The sequence below is a fragment of the Astatotilapia calliptera genome, chromosome 5, assembly GCF_900246225.1.
Source record: "Astatotilapia calliptera chromosome 5, fAstCal1.2, whole genome shotgun sequence".
In the NCBI taxonomy this organism is placed as follows: Eukaryota; Metazoa; Chordata; class Actinopteri; order Cichliformes; family Cichlidae; genus Astatotilapia; species Astatotilapia calliptera.
The window spans coordinates 22,668,851-22,690,286 of NC_039306.1; the positions used below are offsets into that span (position 1 = coordinate 22,668,851).

The 21,436-nt window shown below is 41.5% G+C and overlaps 1 protein-coding gene across 2 annotated transcripts; it reads right to left on the reverse strand.

Moving 5' to 3' along the window:
- Positions 1-307: 307 nt before the first annotated feature.
- On the reverse strand, positions 308-20,977 carry LOC113022603 (arf-GAP with GTPase, ANK repeat and PH domain-containing protein 1-like). 2 transcript variants are annotated; one of them, XM_026168180.1, is made up of 21 exons: positions 20,248-20,977; positions 18,457-19,687; positions 15,620-15,751; positions 11,929-11,987; positions 11,756-11,843; positions 11,355-11,440; positions 11,106-11,247; positions 10,892-11,026; positions 10,638-10,759; positions 10,275-10,433; positions 7,579-7,662; positions 7,204-7,308; positions 6,963-7,110; positions 6,246-6,374; positions 5,086-5,223; positions 4,894-4,953; positions 4,496-4,647; positions 4,101-4,191; positions 3,238-3,460; positions 2,760-3,060; positions 308-2,332 (listed from the first exon to the last, which is right to left on the reverse strand). In XM_026168180.1, the coding sequence occupies exons 2-21, from the start codon at positions 19,601-19,603 to the stop codon at positions 2,051-2,053; spliced, it is 3,783 nt and encodes a 1,260-aa protein (XP_026023965.1). In that variant the 5' UTR covers positions 19,604-19,687; positions 20,248-20,977; the 3' UTR covers positions 308-2,050. The 2 variants fall into 2 exon arrangements, with proteins under 2 accessions (XP_026023965.1, XP_026023964.1); XM_026168179.1 differs by lacking the exon at positions 15,620-15,751.
- Between the last annotated feature and the right edge of the window lie 459 nt (positions 20,978-21,436).

The following is a 21,436-nucleotide window of genomic DNA, read 5'->3' on the forward strand; positions in this document are numbered from 1 at the left end:
TGTAAGCAACCCAACATTTTAGTAGTGTTTATAATGCTACTAAACTCCAAGGTGTAAATTATACTGTTTATTAATAAGGGGACAAAATAAGTCAATAAATAACCCAAATCTGAACACACACACACACACACACACACACACACACACACACACACACACACACACACACACACACACACACACACACACACACACACACACAACTCTAAGCAAAAACACCACAGCTTGGGCAGTAGCCTTAGTGTATTAATAATGAATACTCTGTGAATCATTGCATGAGTAAAAAAATACAAATGGAATACAAATGGAAGAAGATGTTTAAATCACAGACATGTATAGTCAGCTGAGCCTTCAGATAAACACAAGTTTATACGTACAGTACCGCAGGAGAGATGTTTTTATGCCGTTAAAAAAAGCTATTAAATCGGGGAACATTCCTCTGGTGCATGTTTACAAATATCGAATCGTTCAAAATCCAGGTTTTGTAGATGAGAACCTACATCTGCATCTGGCAAACCCTACTTTCCCTTTCTATTAGACACAGCAGGAATAAAAAACAAAACACCCTGACAGTCCACCAAAAACTGCATTATCTGGAAAAACATGTTAGTATTTTAAAACAGTTAACTTATCTGTTTTTTTTCTCTACATTCGACCAAAATCAAGGCATTTCACTTGTTCATTTGCACATCTAGTTTTACACTCGCCTTGATAATGAGCTACTGCTGGAGTCATAATGCATACATCCTATACATTATTTATGTCAGACACACCGATACAAATGTAACATAAAAACCTCCCGTTTTGGATGTCAAAGAGTTAATCAGGCGGTTATCAAAGAATAACTGGGCCGGGGCGCTGTACAGTAAATCTCTGAACAGAGTAACCCTTGGATTTTTATACACATAACCAACTGTACAAATCATACAATAACACTCTGGAAAATTAGGCTTTTTTTTTTTTTTTAGAATCATAGTATTTTATCAATGCTTTTCTATACACGTACTCTGTTTATCTCTAAAACAGCCCTCCCTTTTTCATGTCGGCTTACACATCGTTTATGAGCTGAATTAGCAGCTGTGTTAAGCATAAACACACATTCACAGTCCAAATGAAAAACTGTTGCGATCTTTAACGCTAGAAATTCAAGATGCCCCTCAAATCTTAAAATTTATTGCAGCTCTTTACGTCTGGCCTGGAGATACTCTGATAAGCTTCTTTGAGGCCATTTTTAATGGAGTGGAGAATAAAGTTGAACACTGACTGCATTCTGAAACGTGAATCATACAATCTGATATAACTATGGAGGACTATAAGTGCCAAAATAAAAAAAAGTAAGAATACATTTAAATAAATAAATTTAAATTTTATTTATTTTACATTTTTTCCCTTTGCAACCTAATCCCCCTTCTATTTATTTCTGTATATTTCCCTTATTTTGTATTTATTTCTACAATTGCCTCAGTTAAAGTGGGATCAGCTTTTTGTCAATTGGTTAATAAATGCCAGTCTGACAACAGAAAAAACTGCCTAGGGAGATCATTGAAGAACTGAAGATGCTATATCAGCCTGTCACATTTTATAAATTAACCTTTGCTTATATTAATTTTAATATAATTTTAATTGTATTTCATCTATATACATTTTGTCATTTATGCGCTTATTTTTATTTTGGCACTTTCAGTCCTCCATACAGGATAAATACATTCCTTTAAACCTGAATGCAGAGGCAGAGGATGTCGTATTCCTTTTACCTTACCGTCACTTGTAAAGCGTAATGAGAAGACTTTGCCTTTTTTTTTTGGTTAAATCGTTCAAGCAGATTGCATGTGGCTGTGTGATTCACAGTTTACACTCCTGATACACACACAGACACCTTTTAGAACCTCATCTGGCTCTACGAGTGCAACATCTGGCAACATGTCCATCAGTCCCGCTGGCCTGTGTGGACGCGCAATGACACTATGAGGGTAAAGTGACAAACTCACACACACAAACATATACTCTAACACACTCTGACGCACAGGCTTTATGCCACACCACATTTCGGTTATGACACTGCTCTTCTGGAGGTGCTGTAACTCAAGCTTGTGCCGCCGCTCTTGTGCGAGATCTTGAGTGTCGTGGCAACCGTCAGGCTTGGTGTCATGGCAACAGGGAAGCTGGATGTGGCTGCCGCTGCGAAACCGACTGTCGCGGCGACGGATGGGGGCGGCTCGTTCGGGCATCCGTGCTGGAGCAAGATGTCGACACACTCTTGGCTGCCAGCGCTGTGAGCCAGAGCCAACGCTGTCTGGCCTTGAGCATCCCGATACCGAACATCGCAGCCATACTGCAGGCGGGAAAAGAGAAGAAAGCAAAGTGGATTAGATTATGTAATAATCCCATCCTCCACACTTCAAGGAAGTTTTAGAATGTGTAGGAAAAAAGTTAAGCCTGAACAGGATTGCCCTAAATGATGTCAGAAAGGTGCGATTAAGAGAGCTTTTGTACCTTTCAGACATTTAGATCACCTTCAGTTGTCTGCTGAGTCATCTATTTAGACCACTTTTGTTCTTTGCTGAGTGAACGACTCAGAGGAGGTAATTTTACCATTTTTGCACAGCTCTACAAAATGGTTTGCTGTGATGAAGAAATTTATAATCATTACCTAACCAAGTACCTCCACTGCAGCAACATCCCTATATATTTTTGAGAATACCTGCTTCGTAGCTGGACCAGTGTAAGATTAAAAAAAAGAGAGACAAAGGGAAACAAACCCAAATTAGAAGCTGCGTCATCACCACATCAGCCTGCTGACAGGCAGCGTGCAGGGGGGAAGCGGGCAGCCGCAGAGCTAAGAGCGACCGGGAGGAGCGTGCCAGGCTGAGAGGGGCATTAATGTCCTCCTTAGTGCAGTGGGCCAAAAGTAGCAGCAGCTTGGGGAGATTGTGCTCCATCACTGCCAACAGAAGACGGCCAGATAGAGTGATGTCTGGGCCCTCGCTCGTAGGAGGAGGCAACGGCGCCACAAACAGTTTCTGCTCGTATTTGGCTCTTATCCACGATTCCCGCTCCTCTCTAGACAAGGACAGAGAAACAAGTGAGTCATCAGCATTTACAGCTGACAGATGACAGCACTGGACTTTCCAGTGGACTCAGAGAAAGAGCTGCACAGCTCATGTGTCCATACTGTAAAAAAAGAAAACTTGTGTATATATATATATATATATATATATAAAGATGATTTGTCCTTACCGTGTAGCATCGGGTGCTGGTTTACGGTGGCCCATTGTGCGTGCCTCCCATATACTGTTGACCATGTGGTTGCCGATAGCACTGAGAACCAGCGTCAGCTCTCGTGGCAAATCATCCAGCGCCAGAGAGCGAACCCGTGACAGGTGAGTCCCCAGGTTTCTGTGGATGCCGGAACACTCGATGCATATGAGAGCGCCCAGATTCAGACTGGCCCAGGTCGGATCTTGAAGAGGGAGCGTGCACACAACAAATTAACTTAATTTGAAACTGACAGTCTACCAATTTCATTTGGCTGCGTGCCACTAAAATGCGCCCGATCGGCCATGGTGCACATTAGAAGAGTCTGAGAAATCAGCATAAAAAAAACCTCAGCATTAAATTAAATTTAGATCTGATAAGTCATCAAAATTCTTTATCTGGCCCTCAAACAATACAGAGATCATATGAAAAATGTGGTACGTGTGGGATGTGAAAAATACCACACAAAGGCACATACAGTAAAAATATTTGCATTCACACTCCATTGTCTTATCTCATAGCATGCGGATGAATGACTGTTTTCAAATATGCTAAATACCAATTTAAAAGTTAAAAGTACCCCGCTTTGAACGCTCTAAGGCACGGAAAGCTATTTTCAGACTGTCAGATGGAGGAGGGTCATACCCATTTTCCACGGTGATTGTCCACATTTGTTCTAGAGTCCGAACACAAAGAAGTTCAAGTCCGCAGCAAATTATTTTCTCCTCGCTCTATGCAGCTTCTTACACCAACAACAAAAGAGGTCTCGGCTCTGATTAAAACTTCCAAACGTGAAAGCAAACAGAGCAGTCAAATTAGGGATGAAATAGGCAAGCATGACTTACTGGGAGCGTCACAGTCCACACAGAAGTTGTTGCCCTTTGCATTGCGTATCGCCTGCAGAGCCACTGCATCACTCTGGCTGTTCCTTCGAGCCTGTGAGAGGCAAACAGTAACCAGAATAAATGAACTTGTATGAACTCTCCTGTTTAAATCTATTTCTGCAAAGAAAAAAGTGATGAATGACCGCAGTCATTGTACTGACAGTAACAGAAAGAAAAAAAACAACAACTTAGAGTGGATCTTTAAAAAAAAAATCACTGTTCTTGTTTTTTCTCAAGGAGCTTTTTATCTGCAGGAAGTCTGTAATATTTACCATTTGTCACTGGCAATAAAATGAATGAATGAAAAACTAGATTGCTGTGTGTCAGAGAGTGAATGTTTTCCTGTCGTTTCTTGCCTTGTTTTTGCTGCTTTCACACAGCTGCAGGCTGGCCAGGATCTGGTTCTCGATGGCTTGGACCCAGGAGTCCCTCTCTTCCACACTTTGTGCTTCAAAATGCCACGTCTGACCAGTGCTCGACACAACGAGGAAGTCAAAGTTATCCTCGTCTGAGACAAGAAAGACAATAACACAGAGCTCAGATTTTTTTTTTTTTAATGATTTCTGGATGCAGAAATTTGAGCAGTAGGTTATTAACATCACTTCAGGATCACAGTTGTGCATAAGCAAGGTTTAGTTTTATGCTGCTGATCTGCAGGATTTAATTGATTAATTGTCAATATTTTAAATTAGAAGCTTGACTCTTAATGTGATAGCCTGGCATGTGTGGAGGCAGCGCAGCTGATTTATATTACCTGTCTTGCTTACGTTTCTTAAGCTACCAAAGCTTTTGAGTTTCCACATTTTGCGCTTAGCTGCATAAGAGAAGAGAGAAAATATCAGCGAAAAACACAAAGTCTTCGTCATGTGTAGTAAAGCTACAAATATCATTAGAAACATCCCGATCGGTGCCTATGAAAACATATTTGAAGCTTGTAATCATTTACCATCTGCTTGGCCGGCGGTGGCATCTCCTTTCTGATTCATGCTCTTCTTTCTGCGATGCTTTTTTCTGTCCGTGACAGGGGAGGCAGAACCTACGTCTTTGGTAGAGGAAGAGCTCGAGATGCCCTCAACTGCAGAGTCTTGTAACGAGCAGACAGGATAACAAACGTAAAATTACTACAACCCTGTTTCCGAAAAAGCAGGACACTGTATGACTTATACACAGAATGCAATCATTCACAAATTGGTGGAAATAGTAAAAAAAAAAAAAATCAAATGCTGAAACTGAGAGATTTTAAGGTTTTTCTATGTTGTTTTTTTTAATAGGTGCTCGTTTTAAATTTGATATCAGCAACACCTTTTTAAAAGGTTGGTGCAGGGACATGTTTACCACTGTGTTGCATCAACTCTGGGCTTATGAGAACTAAGTGAAACAAATGTTGTTGTTGTTTTAAAAGAGAAATATTTTCCCATCCTAGCTCAAAATACTATTTCAGCTGCTCAATATTTCAGGGCCTCATTTGTCATGTTTTTCTTTTCATATTGTTAAATTCGCTTTCAATACTGCAGGCGGCACCTGAGCTCTTTTGCTGTGGAGCCACACAGCTGCAGATGGTGAGGAATGTTTTGTCATGCTGAAAAAAAAAGCAAGACATTTCCCGAAAATGACATCATCTGCATGGGAACAAACCCTTTGTACGTCTTTCAGGCCAAATGCACAAATATCGTGCCACGCCTTTATGGATGCTGGCTTCTGGACTGTATGCTGATACCAAGCTGGATGGTCCCTCTTCTCTGTAGCTGGGAGGATGCGGTAACCATGCCACCCAAAAATAATTTCAAATTGTGACTGGATGGTCCACAGAATAGTTTCCTACTTTTTCTCAGTCTAGCCTAAATGAGCTTGTGGCCTGAAAAGGTGACAGCCTTCCTAATTTTTTTAAAGAATGTTTTTCTTTCTCTGCAAAGTAAAGATTTTTCTTGCATTTGTGGAGGCGACGTTAATGACAGTGTGCTGTGAAGTGTTGCTGAACCCATGCAGTGAGGGCTCAAAGATCACAGCCACGCTGTCTTCGTAGTTTTGAAACATTTTTAATAACATTTTGTTTTTGTTACATTTCAGAAATTTCACTGTCTTACATGTTTTTAGTCCCATACTCACCAATGCTTTGAGCGTGGTTAGATAGTGTGGAAGGACATCGCTGCACACCTCTGTTACCCCTCAGGAACAGGGCACCACCCAGCCCCTCCATCTCCTCAACTTGCAGGAGACTGCTTGCACTCATTGGGACTACAGGAAGAGTAGCAACCATATAAACAACCACATACTTAATAATAAAGCAATTTAGTCAAACACTAAATGTGAAAACAAACAGTGACGCTTTCTGACACTTGCATGCATTACTGATTTAGTTTCCCCACACACTCTTAAAGCACTTGCAAAATTCCTTATGATGCTGTTTTGTAGTCTTGCAGAGGTTTCACAGCCTGCTGCAATTTCCCCCCGTTTGCACAAATGCTTGACCCCTCCATTTACAACCGTCTTAAAATACCAAGAACAATACGTACAAAGCAGTTCTGCAGCCTTCTTTTCTACATATCTACTTTTTTTTTTTTTTATCACTGTCTCTAATAGAAAAAGGTCATCAGGTAAAATATTTCATCTTATCAGCTCCACAGAGAAAAGTACCAGCATGGAGATTTAAAATCTTGAGCTTCTTAGATTAGCCAGACCAAAATCTGTTCAATATCACAGTAACTTTAGATGACATAATTAATTTACACGAGGTTTATTTAAATATACGGTATATAAGGTTTAGCTATTGTGAGACGTCTAAAGATTTTTCCCTCTTTTGTGTACCATAGAGAACATCTTTACCCTCAGCTCCTTGAACGTCTTTGACCCGTCCGTTAAGCCCAGCTGGGGGGGCGCAGGCAGGGATGGCGCGAGGCGGCCGCTTTCCCGGCACCTTCACTGTCACTCGCAGCAGGTCCATCTCTTTCCCGGGGGCATTCAGCATGTAGTCCTGCCAAACCAGACATCAGCCATTACCATTAAACATCAGTCGTGCTTTCAGCAGCATAATGCTCTGGAGCGCTCTGTTAACACGCCGACTCACATTGACACTGGAGTGATAGGACAGTATGCCATCATTGGACAATGTCACATACTTCTTCTTCCACTCTTTGTTGAGCGAGTTCCCACTGCGCTTCAGCAAGATGCCCTTACAGAGGCGACAACACAGAAGACTGTCAATTTATTGCTAATGTCTCAAGTGTTCATTTCACATATTACGGCAGCATAATGAAAGCTGGCTGCCAAAAACACCCACTAACTATTCATCAGGGCAGAATGGGAGCTCACAGCACTTCATCACGCCACACGATGAAATTGGCTTCACACGTCCGAAGTGACTGCTGGTGAGATGTCCTCTGCTGAGGGTCATCTGATACATCATATTTGTTTCTGTATCAAGTGCAAATCGGTGCCCTACCTGTTTGATGGGAATGGAGCGCCCGCTGCCCAGATCGCCCTTAAAGTCTGCGCTCCTTCTGTTTGAGTCGCTGCCTCTCCGGCCCTAAAGGAAGGGAAGAATGGACAATAACTGCATCAGGCAGGAATGGGCAGCTTACTGCTGATTTTAATTTATATTTCCCAGAGCTTCTGCTGGAAAGTTTCTGCTGGCTGTAAAAGCTGGCTTATAAGTGTGTATTTATAGCAACTGGTTCAGAATAATTGTCTGTAGCTTTACATGAAGCTGCATTAATCTGTATTTTTATGCAAGTGTCTAATCAAATGCTTACAGCTCTGGTCACTTATAGCAATAAACGCAGAGAGAATTACCACCCTAATTCTGTAGTTTTCCTCATCTGTATGGCGTCTGTAAGACCACTGTTTAGCTTTTCTGACCCACAGCTTTACTCTTCTGGTTCACTATAATCAACTTCAGCCCCAGACACAGGAGGCTGCTGTTCTGATAATCCTCTGAATAAACTGCCTGCCCAGTGTAAAAAAACACTGACAAAATGAGTGAAGGATTTCTATATATGTGGTGCATTTAGCAGCTTAAAAGCCAGTATGATCCATGTGATTAAACATAAGCATTAATTATTAGATTCAAATGTTGAGTCAGCCAGATGAGTAGGTCTCCAAGGTGATGCAAATATTTGTTAATGCAGGTTTTTAATGACATTTCAGATTGTTTTTCCCATAAGGCTGAATTTTCACAGCATTCAACAAAACCCCAAGTGAATATAATATTATAATTACATTATAGACATAATAGACATTACAAATATGCAATGTTTGTAATGGATATTACAGTACATGTGTCAGAGTCTGGTGGAGGCAGACTGTATATATTGTGAAGAGTGGACCCAAAATGCAGACTCCAAGGAACAGGGAACAAAACTTGAATGTTAACAAAAAGCAAGTCATTTAATATGGCTGGTAAAAAAGGTACAAACAAAGGGCAAGGCAAACTACAGTAAAACTAACATTAACCTAAACTGGGAGAACTAAACAAACAACAAGAAAAACCTAGACATGAAACTTGGAAGCATGGCATGGCATGGCATGGCATGGCATGGCATGGGATGGGATGGGATGGGATGGGATGGGATGGGATGGGATGGGAAGCATGGCGTGGACAACAGACGACCTGACAATGAGACACTGAAAACAGAGGACTTAAATACACAGGAGGTGATTAGGGGAAGTGTGAACACATGGAGGAACAGCTGACTGACATGAGCCTAATGACAGGACAGGGGAAGTGAAACATATATTGAAACATACAATGAACAAAGAACACACGACTCCTTCAAAATAAAACAGGAAACATGAGACAGACATGATATTACAAACTTGATAACATAAGACACGCAGCATGAAACACAAAGGGTGAGGGAAACTTAAATACAGGGGAAGAAAACACAAGGAGTCTAATAACCAAATGAACTTCGCTAATCTAATGAACTTAAACATAAACAACATCCAAATAAACTAAAACTTAAAACGCTGGGTCAACAGACCCAGGAACATGACAACATGTCTCTGCCAGTGTATTGTCTTTGACTGTTAGCCCCACCTATCTCTATATTACTCTGCTCTATATTATTGCAATGATGTGGAAAAGTGTTCAGCCATCCCTCATGTCTCTATATTTCAAAATAAAGGGTGGAAAATGAGAAAAAGATGCAGTGATATACAAACATAAATGGAAATATGGTATGGCATGATATGTATTCTTTAGCACAGTTTAAACTCTCTTAGGCAAGTTTTCTTCTAATTTCTATAAGGAATAGTTCTCCAGGCTTCTTGACGGACATTAAAAGCTCCCCGTTGGATGTTGGCTGCCTTTTGTTTTGTTGTCTGTCAGTTTGAGCTCACACTACTTTAATAATGTTCAGGTCCGGGCTCTGAATGATGGGGATCCATTGTGTGTTTGGGATCATTACTTTTTTGAAACAGCTTGTTAGTAACAAAGTGGCTAAAGATAAGTTTAAAATATGTACTAAGAAAGTGTCAAAAAACAAACAAAAAACACATTTCTCTGAAAATCCCTTGAGAAAAACTTCAGAAACCCTGGAGAACTATTACTCAAAGCAACTGCTACAAATCCTGGCTACTTGGAAGCAAAATATAAGGAAATGAGGAATGGCTCAAGACTTTTGCCCAGTACTTATCTAAAGCATGCAACAAACTTTCAGCATCATCAAAATTATATTTTGAACCACTAAGTTTTTCCAATGTGACCGAGCCGATGTCAAGTAATAATTTGCTGCATAGTTAAATGAATTTATGAATTTCTGAATTTCTTAATTCCACAAACAGAAAAACGAAGAAGTCAGTGCTTCAGCTTTGATGAGGAAAACAATTTTACTGGAATTATTTTGCATCACTGGACGCAGCTTGTGCCTACAGTTAGCTGATAATTTAGCACGCTGTAGTTAATGTAGGGTCACTTCAGCTTAATTAGCTGTCTGTATTATATAACTTAAGACCACAAGTATGTTCCTGCATTGGGTTTGGTTTGTCCTGCCAAGTGTTTACAGCTCATTTTCTAAACATGGAAACCTACCGAAGGGTTGGCTTGGAGTAAGAAAAAAAGTGGAGGAAAGAAGATTGACAGTAAAAATGCAAAAGGGTCTCTAAGCATGATTGGAGCTTGCACTGAGTAAAGTTTACCGCAAATCTCGTGGTGCGTCTTCGGACGCTACGGACCAAGACAGGTGTAGTACCGTCCTGCTTCTCCCCTCTCAGTGTTCTGCCAATCTCTTTGTGACTGATCACAGGAGTGGAGGGAAGTGAGGACGAGTAGTCGCTGCTCTGCCCACCGTTACTCGCCTAAAGAGAGGGAGAGAGAGGGAAAAAAACAGGAACAGGAGGAGGACGGAGGAGATGAAGTGATAATTGAGCAGAAGGAGCAAATAGCTAAGCCTGATACAACAGCATGCACACTTTAAAAATAGCCTGACAGCAAAATGAAATACAGAAAATAGAGTAACAAAAGCTGCTTCTTATGGACAACAGGTAAGGTGCTGGTTTTACCTGTCCTGGAAAGACACCGGAGACTGGGGTGGAGCCTCCAGAGTGGCTGGGAGAATTGGGAAGAGATTTACAAGAAGCCAGTAGGGCAGCTTGTTTCTTAGCTGCCATGATCTTCTGAGCAGCTGTGGCAAAAAAACAAACAAACCCAGAAGTTAAATTAAAAAATGAAACATTAGTCCCCAATAAAATTCATATTTGTCCATCCTCTACAGCACCACACACCATATGGTTCTGGATATGACGGACGTACATACCATCCGTGAAGACTCTGTTCACATTGAGGCCGTACGTCGCACAGGTTTCATAGTAAGTGCAGCGCCGCACGTCTGAGCAGAGCTGTCTGGCCCTGGCATCATCTATCACTCTGGGGTTGGTGCTGCTGATCTTATCTGGAATAAGCAAAAATCACCCAACTACAACGAGAGTTCATTATAAAGGAAGCACAGATGCTGAGCGTGAGCATCTTACCCTGAGTGCCGACGACTATGAAAGCGATCTCAGTTACAGGCCGATGGATTGCAAGCTGGTGATAGATTTTGTAAACTTCCTGGAAGCTGGCCTCATTTTCCAAACTGAAGACCAAGATTACTGCGTCCACCCAACTTGCAAACTAACAAAAGGGAAAAATAATAGCAGTCAAAAAGTACAAGAGGGAAGAAATACTTACTCTTATTAAAAATAAGCCCTCAAACAAGTTCAGCTCGATTCTCCACCCACCTGAGGATCCGGGAGTTCTGTCTCTTCTCTGATTATCAGCAGATGGCTCTGACCATCAACTAGCACATCCTTAATATACTGGCGTCCTGGCAAATATTGGAACAAACAAATGTTTTTAAAGCTTTTACATAATAACTCATTTGATATTTACAGCACTAAAATTGTGATTAAAGTGATTAAAAGAATGATCCTGGATCATCTAAATCAGAAACAGCCAGCATCCATCTGCTGGAGGAGACTCAGGTGTCGCTTGTCGGAGATCTGACTTTAATAGTGTTCAGCCTTTACCTTACATTTTAGAGTTGAGATGACTGTTGTTGTCAACTATATAAGTTAAACCAAATCAATCTGAACTGAATTCACTAAGCTCTGCTCTTAATGGGTGGAGATGTTAAACCAACCTTCTGAGTTCTCCAGTGGGAGGTAACTTCCAGTTAAATGTCTGTGGACCAGAGCAGACTTCCCACTGCACAGACCACCCAAAACACCCTGAAGAGCAGAGACAGAGAGAGAAATGATAAATTCAATATTAAATCCACAAACTGATTTGTAAAAACTATAGTCTCCTGCTTACCAGATGTAGCTCTTGCACAGTTTGGCTCATCGTCCATTCTTGACTGCTGGTGCATACAACTGAGGGCAAACGTTCGGAGCAAAAACAGAGGAAGACGGGATTCATCGGTGAAAAGTTGAGTTGAAACACAGGAACAAAAACAAACAAATATATATAACGTGATATAGGACATAAAGCACTTGGGTATTCCTCTGCTTTGAGTCTATGTGCTATTTTGGGTGGTATTGCTCCTCACATTCATTTTTGAGGGGTTTGTGTGAGACGCAGGCAGCCCAGTGACTAATAAAAACTAGCCTAAAAACAGGCCCAATATTCTAAGTTGATAGTTTTTATAGGGGTGTATGTGCTGATCTGGAGTCAGTTCGGTAGGATTTAGTATAAATACATTATTCATCCACCCCTGACCTTTATCTTACCCAAGTCAGGGTTGCATGGGGGCTGGAGCCTATCCTAGCTGTCATCGGGCAAGAGGCAGGGTACACCGTGGACAGGCTGGCAGTATGTCACACGGTTATCATGGAGAGATCATGGAGGCAACCAGTACCGCTCATATTCACGCCCATGGCTAATTTAGAGTCGTTGGTACACCTAACATTCTGGATCGCGAGAGGAAGCCGGAGTCTTCGGAGAAAACATTTAGACTCCACGCAGAGGGAGCACTCGGCTGGCCGATGGATTCAAAGCCAAGACCTTCTTGTTGTGAGGTGATGCTAACCACTGCATTACTGTACTGCCCCCTAAATAAATAATTTGACTTAAAATATAGATTTATATTTAAACATATTCTTGCTATTTTTATGCAAAATAGCTCTACTCAACCCTTTAACACAACAATTCAACCCTTGGTAACATTTTACAGCAGACTTAGCAACCATGAAGTTGCTTTTGATGATGAGTGAAAACCACAGTTAGTTAGCCTCATTTGAAATAAAAAAAAAAAAAAAAAAAAAGACTTTAAGTGTCTCCAGCATTGTTACGGTCTAAAACAGTCACTGGATTCAGTTCAGAGTCAGGATAAAGCAGAAAACTATAATAATAAACCTTGAGTTTCTAAAACACACACAATGTCCCAAAAACACTTAGCAGTAGTATGATTGCTGGCCAGGTTTGGCCTAACTATCTGTGGATCCAACACAGTGAGCAGCATTAATGTTCAAGCGCCCCCATCCACCCTCTGAGCTCAAAGAGGCTGTCACTCCCCCAACTGTGAGCACCCAGAAAATTAAATCAAGTGTACAAATGGGCAAGTCTATACGAGTTAGCCAGCATGGCAGGTATCTTTACTTTACCCTAACATTGTTAAACCACCTTCTTTTCTCCCTCTTACTGTGGTTAACTGGCAAAACCAACCTTAACGAGCCATTAATTCTTTTATTCACCCTCGAAGACTAAAAGAAGAAAAAGAAAAGAGATATGAGCCAGCTGGAGTGAGATAATTCATTTTATTCCCTGTGCAGTTCCCCTCATTTCATGAATTTTATAGAAGTCAGTGTCAACTGAAACAAGACCGAGTATGCCACTCGGTGCTCTGTGGTATCGAGAAGATGAAACCTGATTCAAAAGGCTTGTGATGGAAGATCGTTTGCATAAGAAAGTCAAATAACCTAAAGTGGGTTAAGATTTGAGTCAAATATAAGTCACAGTGTTTCAGAATTATTTGTAGAAACACGTATGCTCATGCAGCATTCTGCGAAATAATGTTTTGTTGAGTAATCCTCTAACACTGGACTCAAGGAACACACAGATTTACTGCACTGGAGATTTTCCTTGTATGAAAACAATCTTGAGGGCTGACTCTGGGTGTACACAGTTTGTTGAAATCAGTTTAGAGGAGGAGAGGAGACAGAAAGTAAATGTCTCTTTATGATAGCTAACTCATAATCAGCATCATTTTAAACTTGCGGCAGACGTCGGACTCTAGAGATGAGCGCACTAAATCCTCCGTCTGTTAACGTTGTTATTGTACAGAAAATGTGTTCACTTAGTTACTAGGCATCTATTTTTGTTCAAAATGTTGATGAGCCACTGTGAATTATAATCTCAATTCCCTGTTCTTAGCTGACAGGATTGGCACCAGGTGTGTTCTTCTGCTGCTGTAGCCCATCTGCTTCAAGATTTGAGATGCTCTTCTGCATACCTCGGTTATGACAGTGGCTATTTGAGTCACTATTTACCTCCCATCCTATATTTCATTCCTGAAGGAACTGTCTGTGAAAAACTTTCATACACAGCACACCTTCTTTCATTGCATTTTTAACAATATATTTGCTACATTAACCACACTTTGTGGAATGACTAGACCCTGCAAAAACAGCTGTTTGTGTTGCTTTCCTGTCACTGCCTCTTAGCGATATGAACATCACCAGAACATTATGAACATTAATTCTCAGTCAACTATGATGACTGAGAATTATTAAAAACTGTCACGGTGATAAATGATGGCGAGAGTATGGCCAAATGTACCTAGTACATTGGTTAACTGTCATCATAATACCAAATCCTGTACTGTGTAATTCTATCACTCAGTGTAACCTACAGTCACAGGCTGAAATAATATTTTGTAGAGTGGACAAATTACATGATAAAAACTCTTTACCAGCAGCACAGACAGCAGTATTAGTGTGGGAGGTAGAGTACCAAGGCAACTGTTAAAATGTATTCTTATTCTTATTTTTGTTCCTCTGTAGCTCAGCCTTTAATTTAATTCTGAGGTCATGGATATATTTCTTTTCCAGACTCTACAGAAGTATAAATCACAAGTCACTTAATCTGAGCTGCAACATTTGTCTTGAAAGAAATGCAAGATTCAGCAGGAATATTATATAATAACCTCAACTAGTTTCAGGCTTTATACCAGTGAGATCTATCTATCTATCTATCTATCTATCTATCTATCTATCTATCTATCTATCTATCTATCTATCTATCTATCTATCTATCTATCTATCTATCTATCTATCTATCTATCTATCTATCTATCTATCTATCTATCTATCTATCTATCTATCTATCTATCTATCTATCTATCTATCTATCTATCTATATACACATATATACATATATATATATCCCCATGGGCTGAGGAATTGGCAGCCAAAAGAATTCTTTAAAACAAAGAGATTTTTAAAAACTTTAATTCATTTACAATTTTATTATTATCTGCAGCTTTTCTTTTACCCTTTAAATGCCTTTATGCGCTGCATTATAAATAAAGCATATCTTTGTAGCGAACAGGCTCTGGATCTGGTTTTATGGCTGAATTTTCCTTTGTTTTATCTTTGACAGAAAGATGTCGGTGAATGGACATTGAAAAAGAGAGAAAAAGAGGGGCAGACAGACAGAGCCACAGAGGACAAATATGAAGCTGAAGGAACAACACAAATCCCCATCAGCGGGGGCAAAAACAATGCGATAGTGCTTACAGATGTACAGTGATGAGGAAACTGTCTCACCAGAGACAATGACACAGACATTTCTTGCACACGCACACACACGCGCGCGCACTCTCTGAAGCTGGCAGGTCACGCTGAGCTGGGTGGAGCGAGCTGCAGCGTCGTCCTGGTTCCACGGGGACACAGATACTAACTTTAAACCGACTCCACTCTCCCTCGTCCCCATCTTTGGGCAATCCCCCCCACCTGCACCCACACTCCCCTCCATCAAGAGCGTCACACCACAGACCAAATAGCACCTCTCGCGGCTTGCTGTTGCCATGGCAACTCCATTTTCCAGAAGCCTCCATCCAAGCCTGGGTCTCTATACGATAAACGGTCTCTCATGGATACAGCGACGTGTGTGAGAGGCATGGAGACGTGATGTCCACCTGAAAACACGAAACTGCGCGCATCTCACATTCTGCCGGTGTTGGCCAATATTTTCTGCATCAAAATCACCGAGTTTGTCCGCCAGCAGAACGCTGACATTTTAAGCTGCAATTACAGACTCATCATGACACAACATAACGCTGACAAATGAATGGACTGCATTTGAAGGCTGATTAACTCCACGCACAGAGCAGGAAGTGGCGGGGACCCGCTCCCCTCGCTCCGCCGATGAACACAGCTCTGTGTATCCCAAACCTTAATTATTCATGTCCCACTTACTCCCGACAAATTATTCAGGGCTTACTCCAAATCCTACACACCCTGTCAAAGATTTTTTTTAAAGAAAGAAAAAAAATGAAAAATTGATAGAGTTGCATCATGAACACTGAACACATTTCTGTTTGTTTGATATCCCAAACATAGAGTCAAAGCACTCAAGACACATGACAGCATTTTCACATGAAAAAACCCCATCTTTGCTATTTACTGCTGTGATGGCCTCAGCTTTACCAAAGAGGAACAGCTTGTACACATTTGAAACACTCTTACTTTAAAAATCTCTTTGAATCTCTTCCCCTTCTCTAAGAAAGTTTGCTGTAATTTCCCCCCTCTTGCCATAGGTTTATAAATTCACAGTGACCTGATATTCTAATCACCTCTCCATCAGATATCCTGCAGGCCTACATCAGATCCAGCTTCTATTTTTAACTAAGATATTAACTTGACATTTACTTTTTACACTGCAAATCTAATGATTACCAACAAGCTTGTTTTCATCATCTATTACCATCTTAAATAGATGATTGGTCAATAAAACAAGGTGATATATTTAAATTGCTTCTAAGGTCCAAAACCGCTAAACACAAAGAGAACAGCGAATAAAAATGTGAAATGGTTGCAATAACTATCAAAATTGTTCATTTTTACCAGTTTTTGGACAGCAAGTTTTCTATTAGCAGCACAAATTCATTACTGTAGCTGTGTTTTTCCCACTTGTGCCGTGAAAGAGTAATTGAATATTGAAAGGACATATACCACTTAACCTTAAAAACAAATACTCTTCATCCATAGAAAAACACTCAGGTATTTATTTTCTATGTCCAGATACAAAAACATCATTATTTGCTTTTCGTTGTAATTCTTATAAATTCTCAAAGGTATGCTATTTCCTCAGATGTTATTATGATTGCTTCTTCTTCTTCTTCTTCTTCTTCTTCTTCTAGCTACTCCCTTTAGAGGTCGCCACAGCGAATAATCTGCTTCATCTCCGTACCCCTAGCATCCTCCTCTGTCACACCAAACCTATGCATGTCCTCCCTTCACTGCATCCACGAATCTTCTCTGTGATCTTATTCTTTTCCTCATGCTCCTAGCAGCTCCGTATTCAACATCCTTTGTGCAGTGCACTATCCACTATCCCTCCTCTGCACATGTCAAAACCATCTCAGCCTTCCTCTCTAACTTTGTCTCCAAACTGCTCAACCTGAGCTGCCCCTCTGATGCACTCATTTCTAATCTTATCTCCCATGATCACCTCATATGTTTATGACTACATATTTATTATTATTCCACCCTAAAACTAATCTCAAATACACCAAGAGCCCACGAATAAGTGGAATTGTTTCATCTGATCTCACTAAATAGGAAAAGTTACCTATTAGCTTTAAGTAACTGGAACATTTCTAGCCCTTCGGGTGTTACCTACCATGCAATACAACAATAGTGACAAAGCTCACTTGTAAAGGTACCACATGTTCATGTTAGCTTTTTTTATTTTTTATTTTATTTACACAAGTCTTCTATTTCCCCAGAGAAACATGCAAAGGAAACAATTACAGAAGATGTTTCACACAAATCGTTAAGCCAAACTAAAGTAATGATAATGCATTTTTTTCCACTATACTTGTGTCTGCGTGGAACTTTCACCAAGTGCTTCACATAAATTAAACGTGTGAATAAATAAGCGAGCGCATTCGAGCATAACTAAGAGGGGGCGGTTTTGTTTTTTTGAGGGGTTTAGCTCCACACAAACTCCAGAGAAGGCAATATACATGGGTAATAAATACGGGACCCTACTTAATTACACAGAATAAACTAATCATCTTAATTGGCTAATTTTTTTCCTCCCAAGGGACTGCTGTTGGGTGAAACAAAATATATCTAAAATGATTTTTTTGTTGTTGCCACTTTTACACCAGAGATCTCATTCATATTGTTCGCCATGTACAACAAACTCTGATTCTTAAGCACGTGTTAATTTAGGTCTGGGTCTGTCAAAAGAGTCCAGAAGAGTGAGACTGTCAAATAAAGGGGTGCTGGTGTGCTACTGTTTACAGCATAGGTGTCAAACTCTGGCCCGCGGGCCAGATTTGGCCTGCAGACTAATTACATTTGGCCTGCGAAGCCATACCAAATTACTATTAGAGCTGGCCTACTGGTATTATACAGCTAATATATATATTGTTTAGTATTAAGCTTTGCTTGTTCCATATTCAGTTTTTCAGCAAACGTGTTTGAGTCCATAAGAAAAGATTCATTCTTATATCTGGAGGAATAAATATATTTCAATAAATATTAACGTTAGCCCGCGACTTTGTTTCAGTTTTGAATTTTGGCCCATTGTGTATTTGAGTTTGACACCCCTGGTTTACAGCCTTCATTTGCATTTGTATGAAGAGATAGTAGATTCATGAGGTTGCCTTACCTTCCTCCTCACTCGAACCTCTCTCCACAGGTGGATACAGCGGAGGTGGAGTGTTGACGCCGGCTGGCACGCCTGCACTTTTGGTAAAAATCCCACTAATGAACTTGAGCATCTTACGATCACGAGGGGGAGGAGGAGGAGCACGGTGGATTGTTCCTCCCTGTCCCTCCTTTCCCTTCTTCAGGTCCTCGGAGAGGCAATGTAGGTCGCTGTTGTCCAGGGTACGACTTGTGGGCTTTCTCTGAGCCCTGGACATGTCGGTAGCGGATAAGGAAACGGAAACTGTCTTAAATCTCTCCCCCTGAGGGCTGTCCCGGGTCATTATGCCTGAATATCCTCCACTGACGGGAGCTCCGGGACGGATGAGCGCCCCCCTGCCATCGCTGTCGGCCCAGGACGCCCTATAAGGCCCCATGGTTGTAGCTGCTGTTAAGGGGGACTGGTCCCCAAAGCGGTTATCCCTTCTGTCCAAAGTCTTTGCAGAGTGATACAAGGTTGTTGTGTTGGTCTCTCTGAACTCCCTCCATGCAGAGTTACCTCCTGCGTGGGATCTCATCAAGACTTCAGGACGTGGGCTGACCTGTGATGGGACAGAAAAGGGGAGGCTGCAACGTGAACGACCGCTCAAGTCCGCTCCATTTTCACCCTTTAAGAAGAGCATGGGGGGCTCCCGGTAGAGCTCAGTCTTAGGGCGCAAGGCATCTGAGCGAGGTCCCTCTCTGCGCGCAGTTCCCTCTGTGGTAGTTCCTCCGTATACTTTAACCATTTGCTTGACAGGTGGGTGTTCAAAAGAAGCGTCTTTGCTCTTACCAACCGATACAGTGTCTTTTTGGTGTCCATCCCTCCTCTCAGGCTTCCCTCTGTTCTCACTAGGGCTGCCATACTTGACCCGCACCTGTTCCACTTCCTCTTTTACTTCTGTGTTTTCTTTTTCTGCCACTTCCAAACACACAGGTTCTTCCTCCCTGTCAGGAGTAATGTTCAGCTCCTCCTTCTCCTCCTCTTCCTCCTTCTTAGGGCTCCCTTCCCCCTCTGGAAGAGCCTCCGTCTGGCTTCCTGCTACATCCTCTGGCAAAGCCTCAACCTTCACCAGAGTGAGGGATATGAGGTAGGTGGTGCGTCTCTGTGGGTTGGCCGCTTTGCTCATTGGGACAGCAGACCTCAGTGCAATGACACCTGCTCTCTGACCTCAAAAGACCTGCACACCTCGGTCATGGCAACCAGGATGAGACTGAAGACCAGAAGAAAAAACAAAATCAAATACAGATCTGATCAAATGATGTGTGGCAGATTTTGGCTGATGTCGGGCTAATGCACTTGACAGTAGTCCAAGTTTGCTCTTAAAACCTTAATAAAAACAGGAAGTCAGTAATAAAAAATAGAGGAACACTTGAATTGCAAATTTATGGAATATATTCAGAAGGCTGACCCACTGGTGAAACAAGTCTAGACTGTTTTATTTTTTAAAATGCCTCCATTAATCCTCTTCAATGCACACCACTACTACTGGTCTCTACCACTGATTCATTCATAATCCTTCTCCCTCTCTGCCTTGCTTTCCTTCTTAAATTCATTTATTCAGAGCAAATCTGACACAGAGACACATGGATGGATCTAAATAAGGTATATCTTTCCACAGAGTAGGTGTCCCTGCCTCAGATTTCAGCCTGGAATTATGCAACAGTCTATACATTCATGACTGATCCATTTCTTGAATAGGGCTAATATTAATACTTGCTGTATAATGCCACCCTACTACAATATTTGTCTCGGCTTTTGCTCATATCATACCTTCTTTTTTTTCTCTCCCCACTGAAGAGTATCCATTCACGGCTTCGTGCACATTTGATCTGACGAAGAAATCATCCTGCCGCCGGATTACCATTCATATCAAATGGCACATCAAACAAGGCTGACAGAAAAGAGCTCCAACTGAAGATGAAAACAGGTGAAAGGGGAACAACAAAATGGAAATCATTCACTTGTCACGAAGCGTCTGGCAGCTGGAGCCTCCGATCGACAATGTCATGCATAAAATTATGTATGCACAGTGCGAGGGTCACTGAGAGATGCTGAAAAAACATCTGTTGTTATGTCTCGAGAAAAGCAAAAAAAAAAGAAAAAGAAAAAAGAAAAAAAGAAAGAGGGATAAAGTAGCCCGATTTCCACAACCCAAGCAATGCTTTCTTCTGCATGTATGCCTCCTCTGGAGAGCAGCTCCTCTCGGTCACTGCATCCTCTCCTCCGAGTGCCTCATCCAATTAGCAAGTCAATAAAATGTGTCTGTGAGGCAGAGGAAGCCCACCAGCTCACCACAGCCCCTCCTCCTTTTTTTCCTCCTTCTTTCCTCCTCTTCTCACTGCCACAGAGCCATGGAGCCCCCCTGCTTACGCGCCGTTAGCCTGCCGCACAACCACATCCACGCTGGATACGGCTCGGGCAATCAGGCTGGGGAATGAGCAGCTTGCTGTGAGGCGGTGGTGGTCCTTGCCCACCTTCATCACATTTTCTTTTTATCTGTGCCGACACACACACACACACACACACACACACACACACACACACACACACACACACACACACACACACACACACACACACACACACACACACAAAGAGAGACAGGAAGGAGGGAAAAAAAAGCCTCAGCTCTACTCCTGCCAATGCATCTGCTCTGTCTCTAGCTCTTTCTCTCCGCTCTCCTTGTGAGCAGCTCCTGCTTTCTCTCTCTGCCTCACTGCATGTCCTCTTTGAGTGAGAAAGTAAGGATGTACAGGATGGATCGTTTCTAAAGGGGAAAAAAATTAGAAAGATATAGAAAATGTTAAACAGAAGATAGGTTTTTGAGGGAGGGAAGCTATCTACAGTAACAGCAGGAGAAATGGAGGGAAAACTCCAAATATTGATGATAAGTTAGGTGGAAGACATCAGAGAAGATACAAGATGCGGAAGGACAAAAACAGAAGATCGAGCTGTAAAA

What these genes read in the sequence shown, in the direction of transcription:
- LOC113022603 (XM_026168180.1), bottom strand. Translation starts at nt 19,603, where the DNA reads ATGAGCAAAGCGGCCAACCCACAGAGACGCACCACCTACCTCATATCC. An exon ending in GTGAAAGCAGCAAAAACAAG is followed by an intron (nt 4,192 to 4,495) that starts GCAAGAAACGAC and finishes TGCCTCTCACAG; the next exon opens with GCTCGAAGGAACAGCCAGAG. An exon ending in TGACGCAGCTTCTAATTTGG is followed by an intron (nt 2,333 to 2,759) that starts GTTTGTTTCCCT and finishes TCCCGCCTGCAG; the next exon opens with TATGGCTGCGATGTTCGGTA.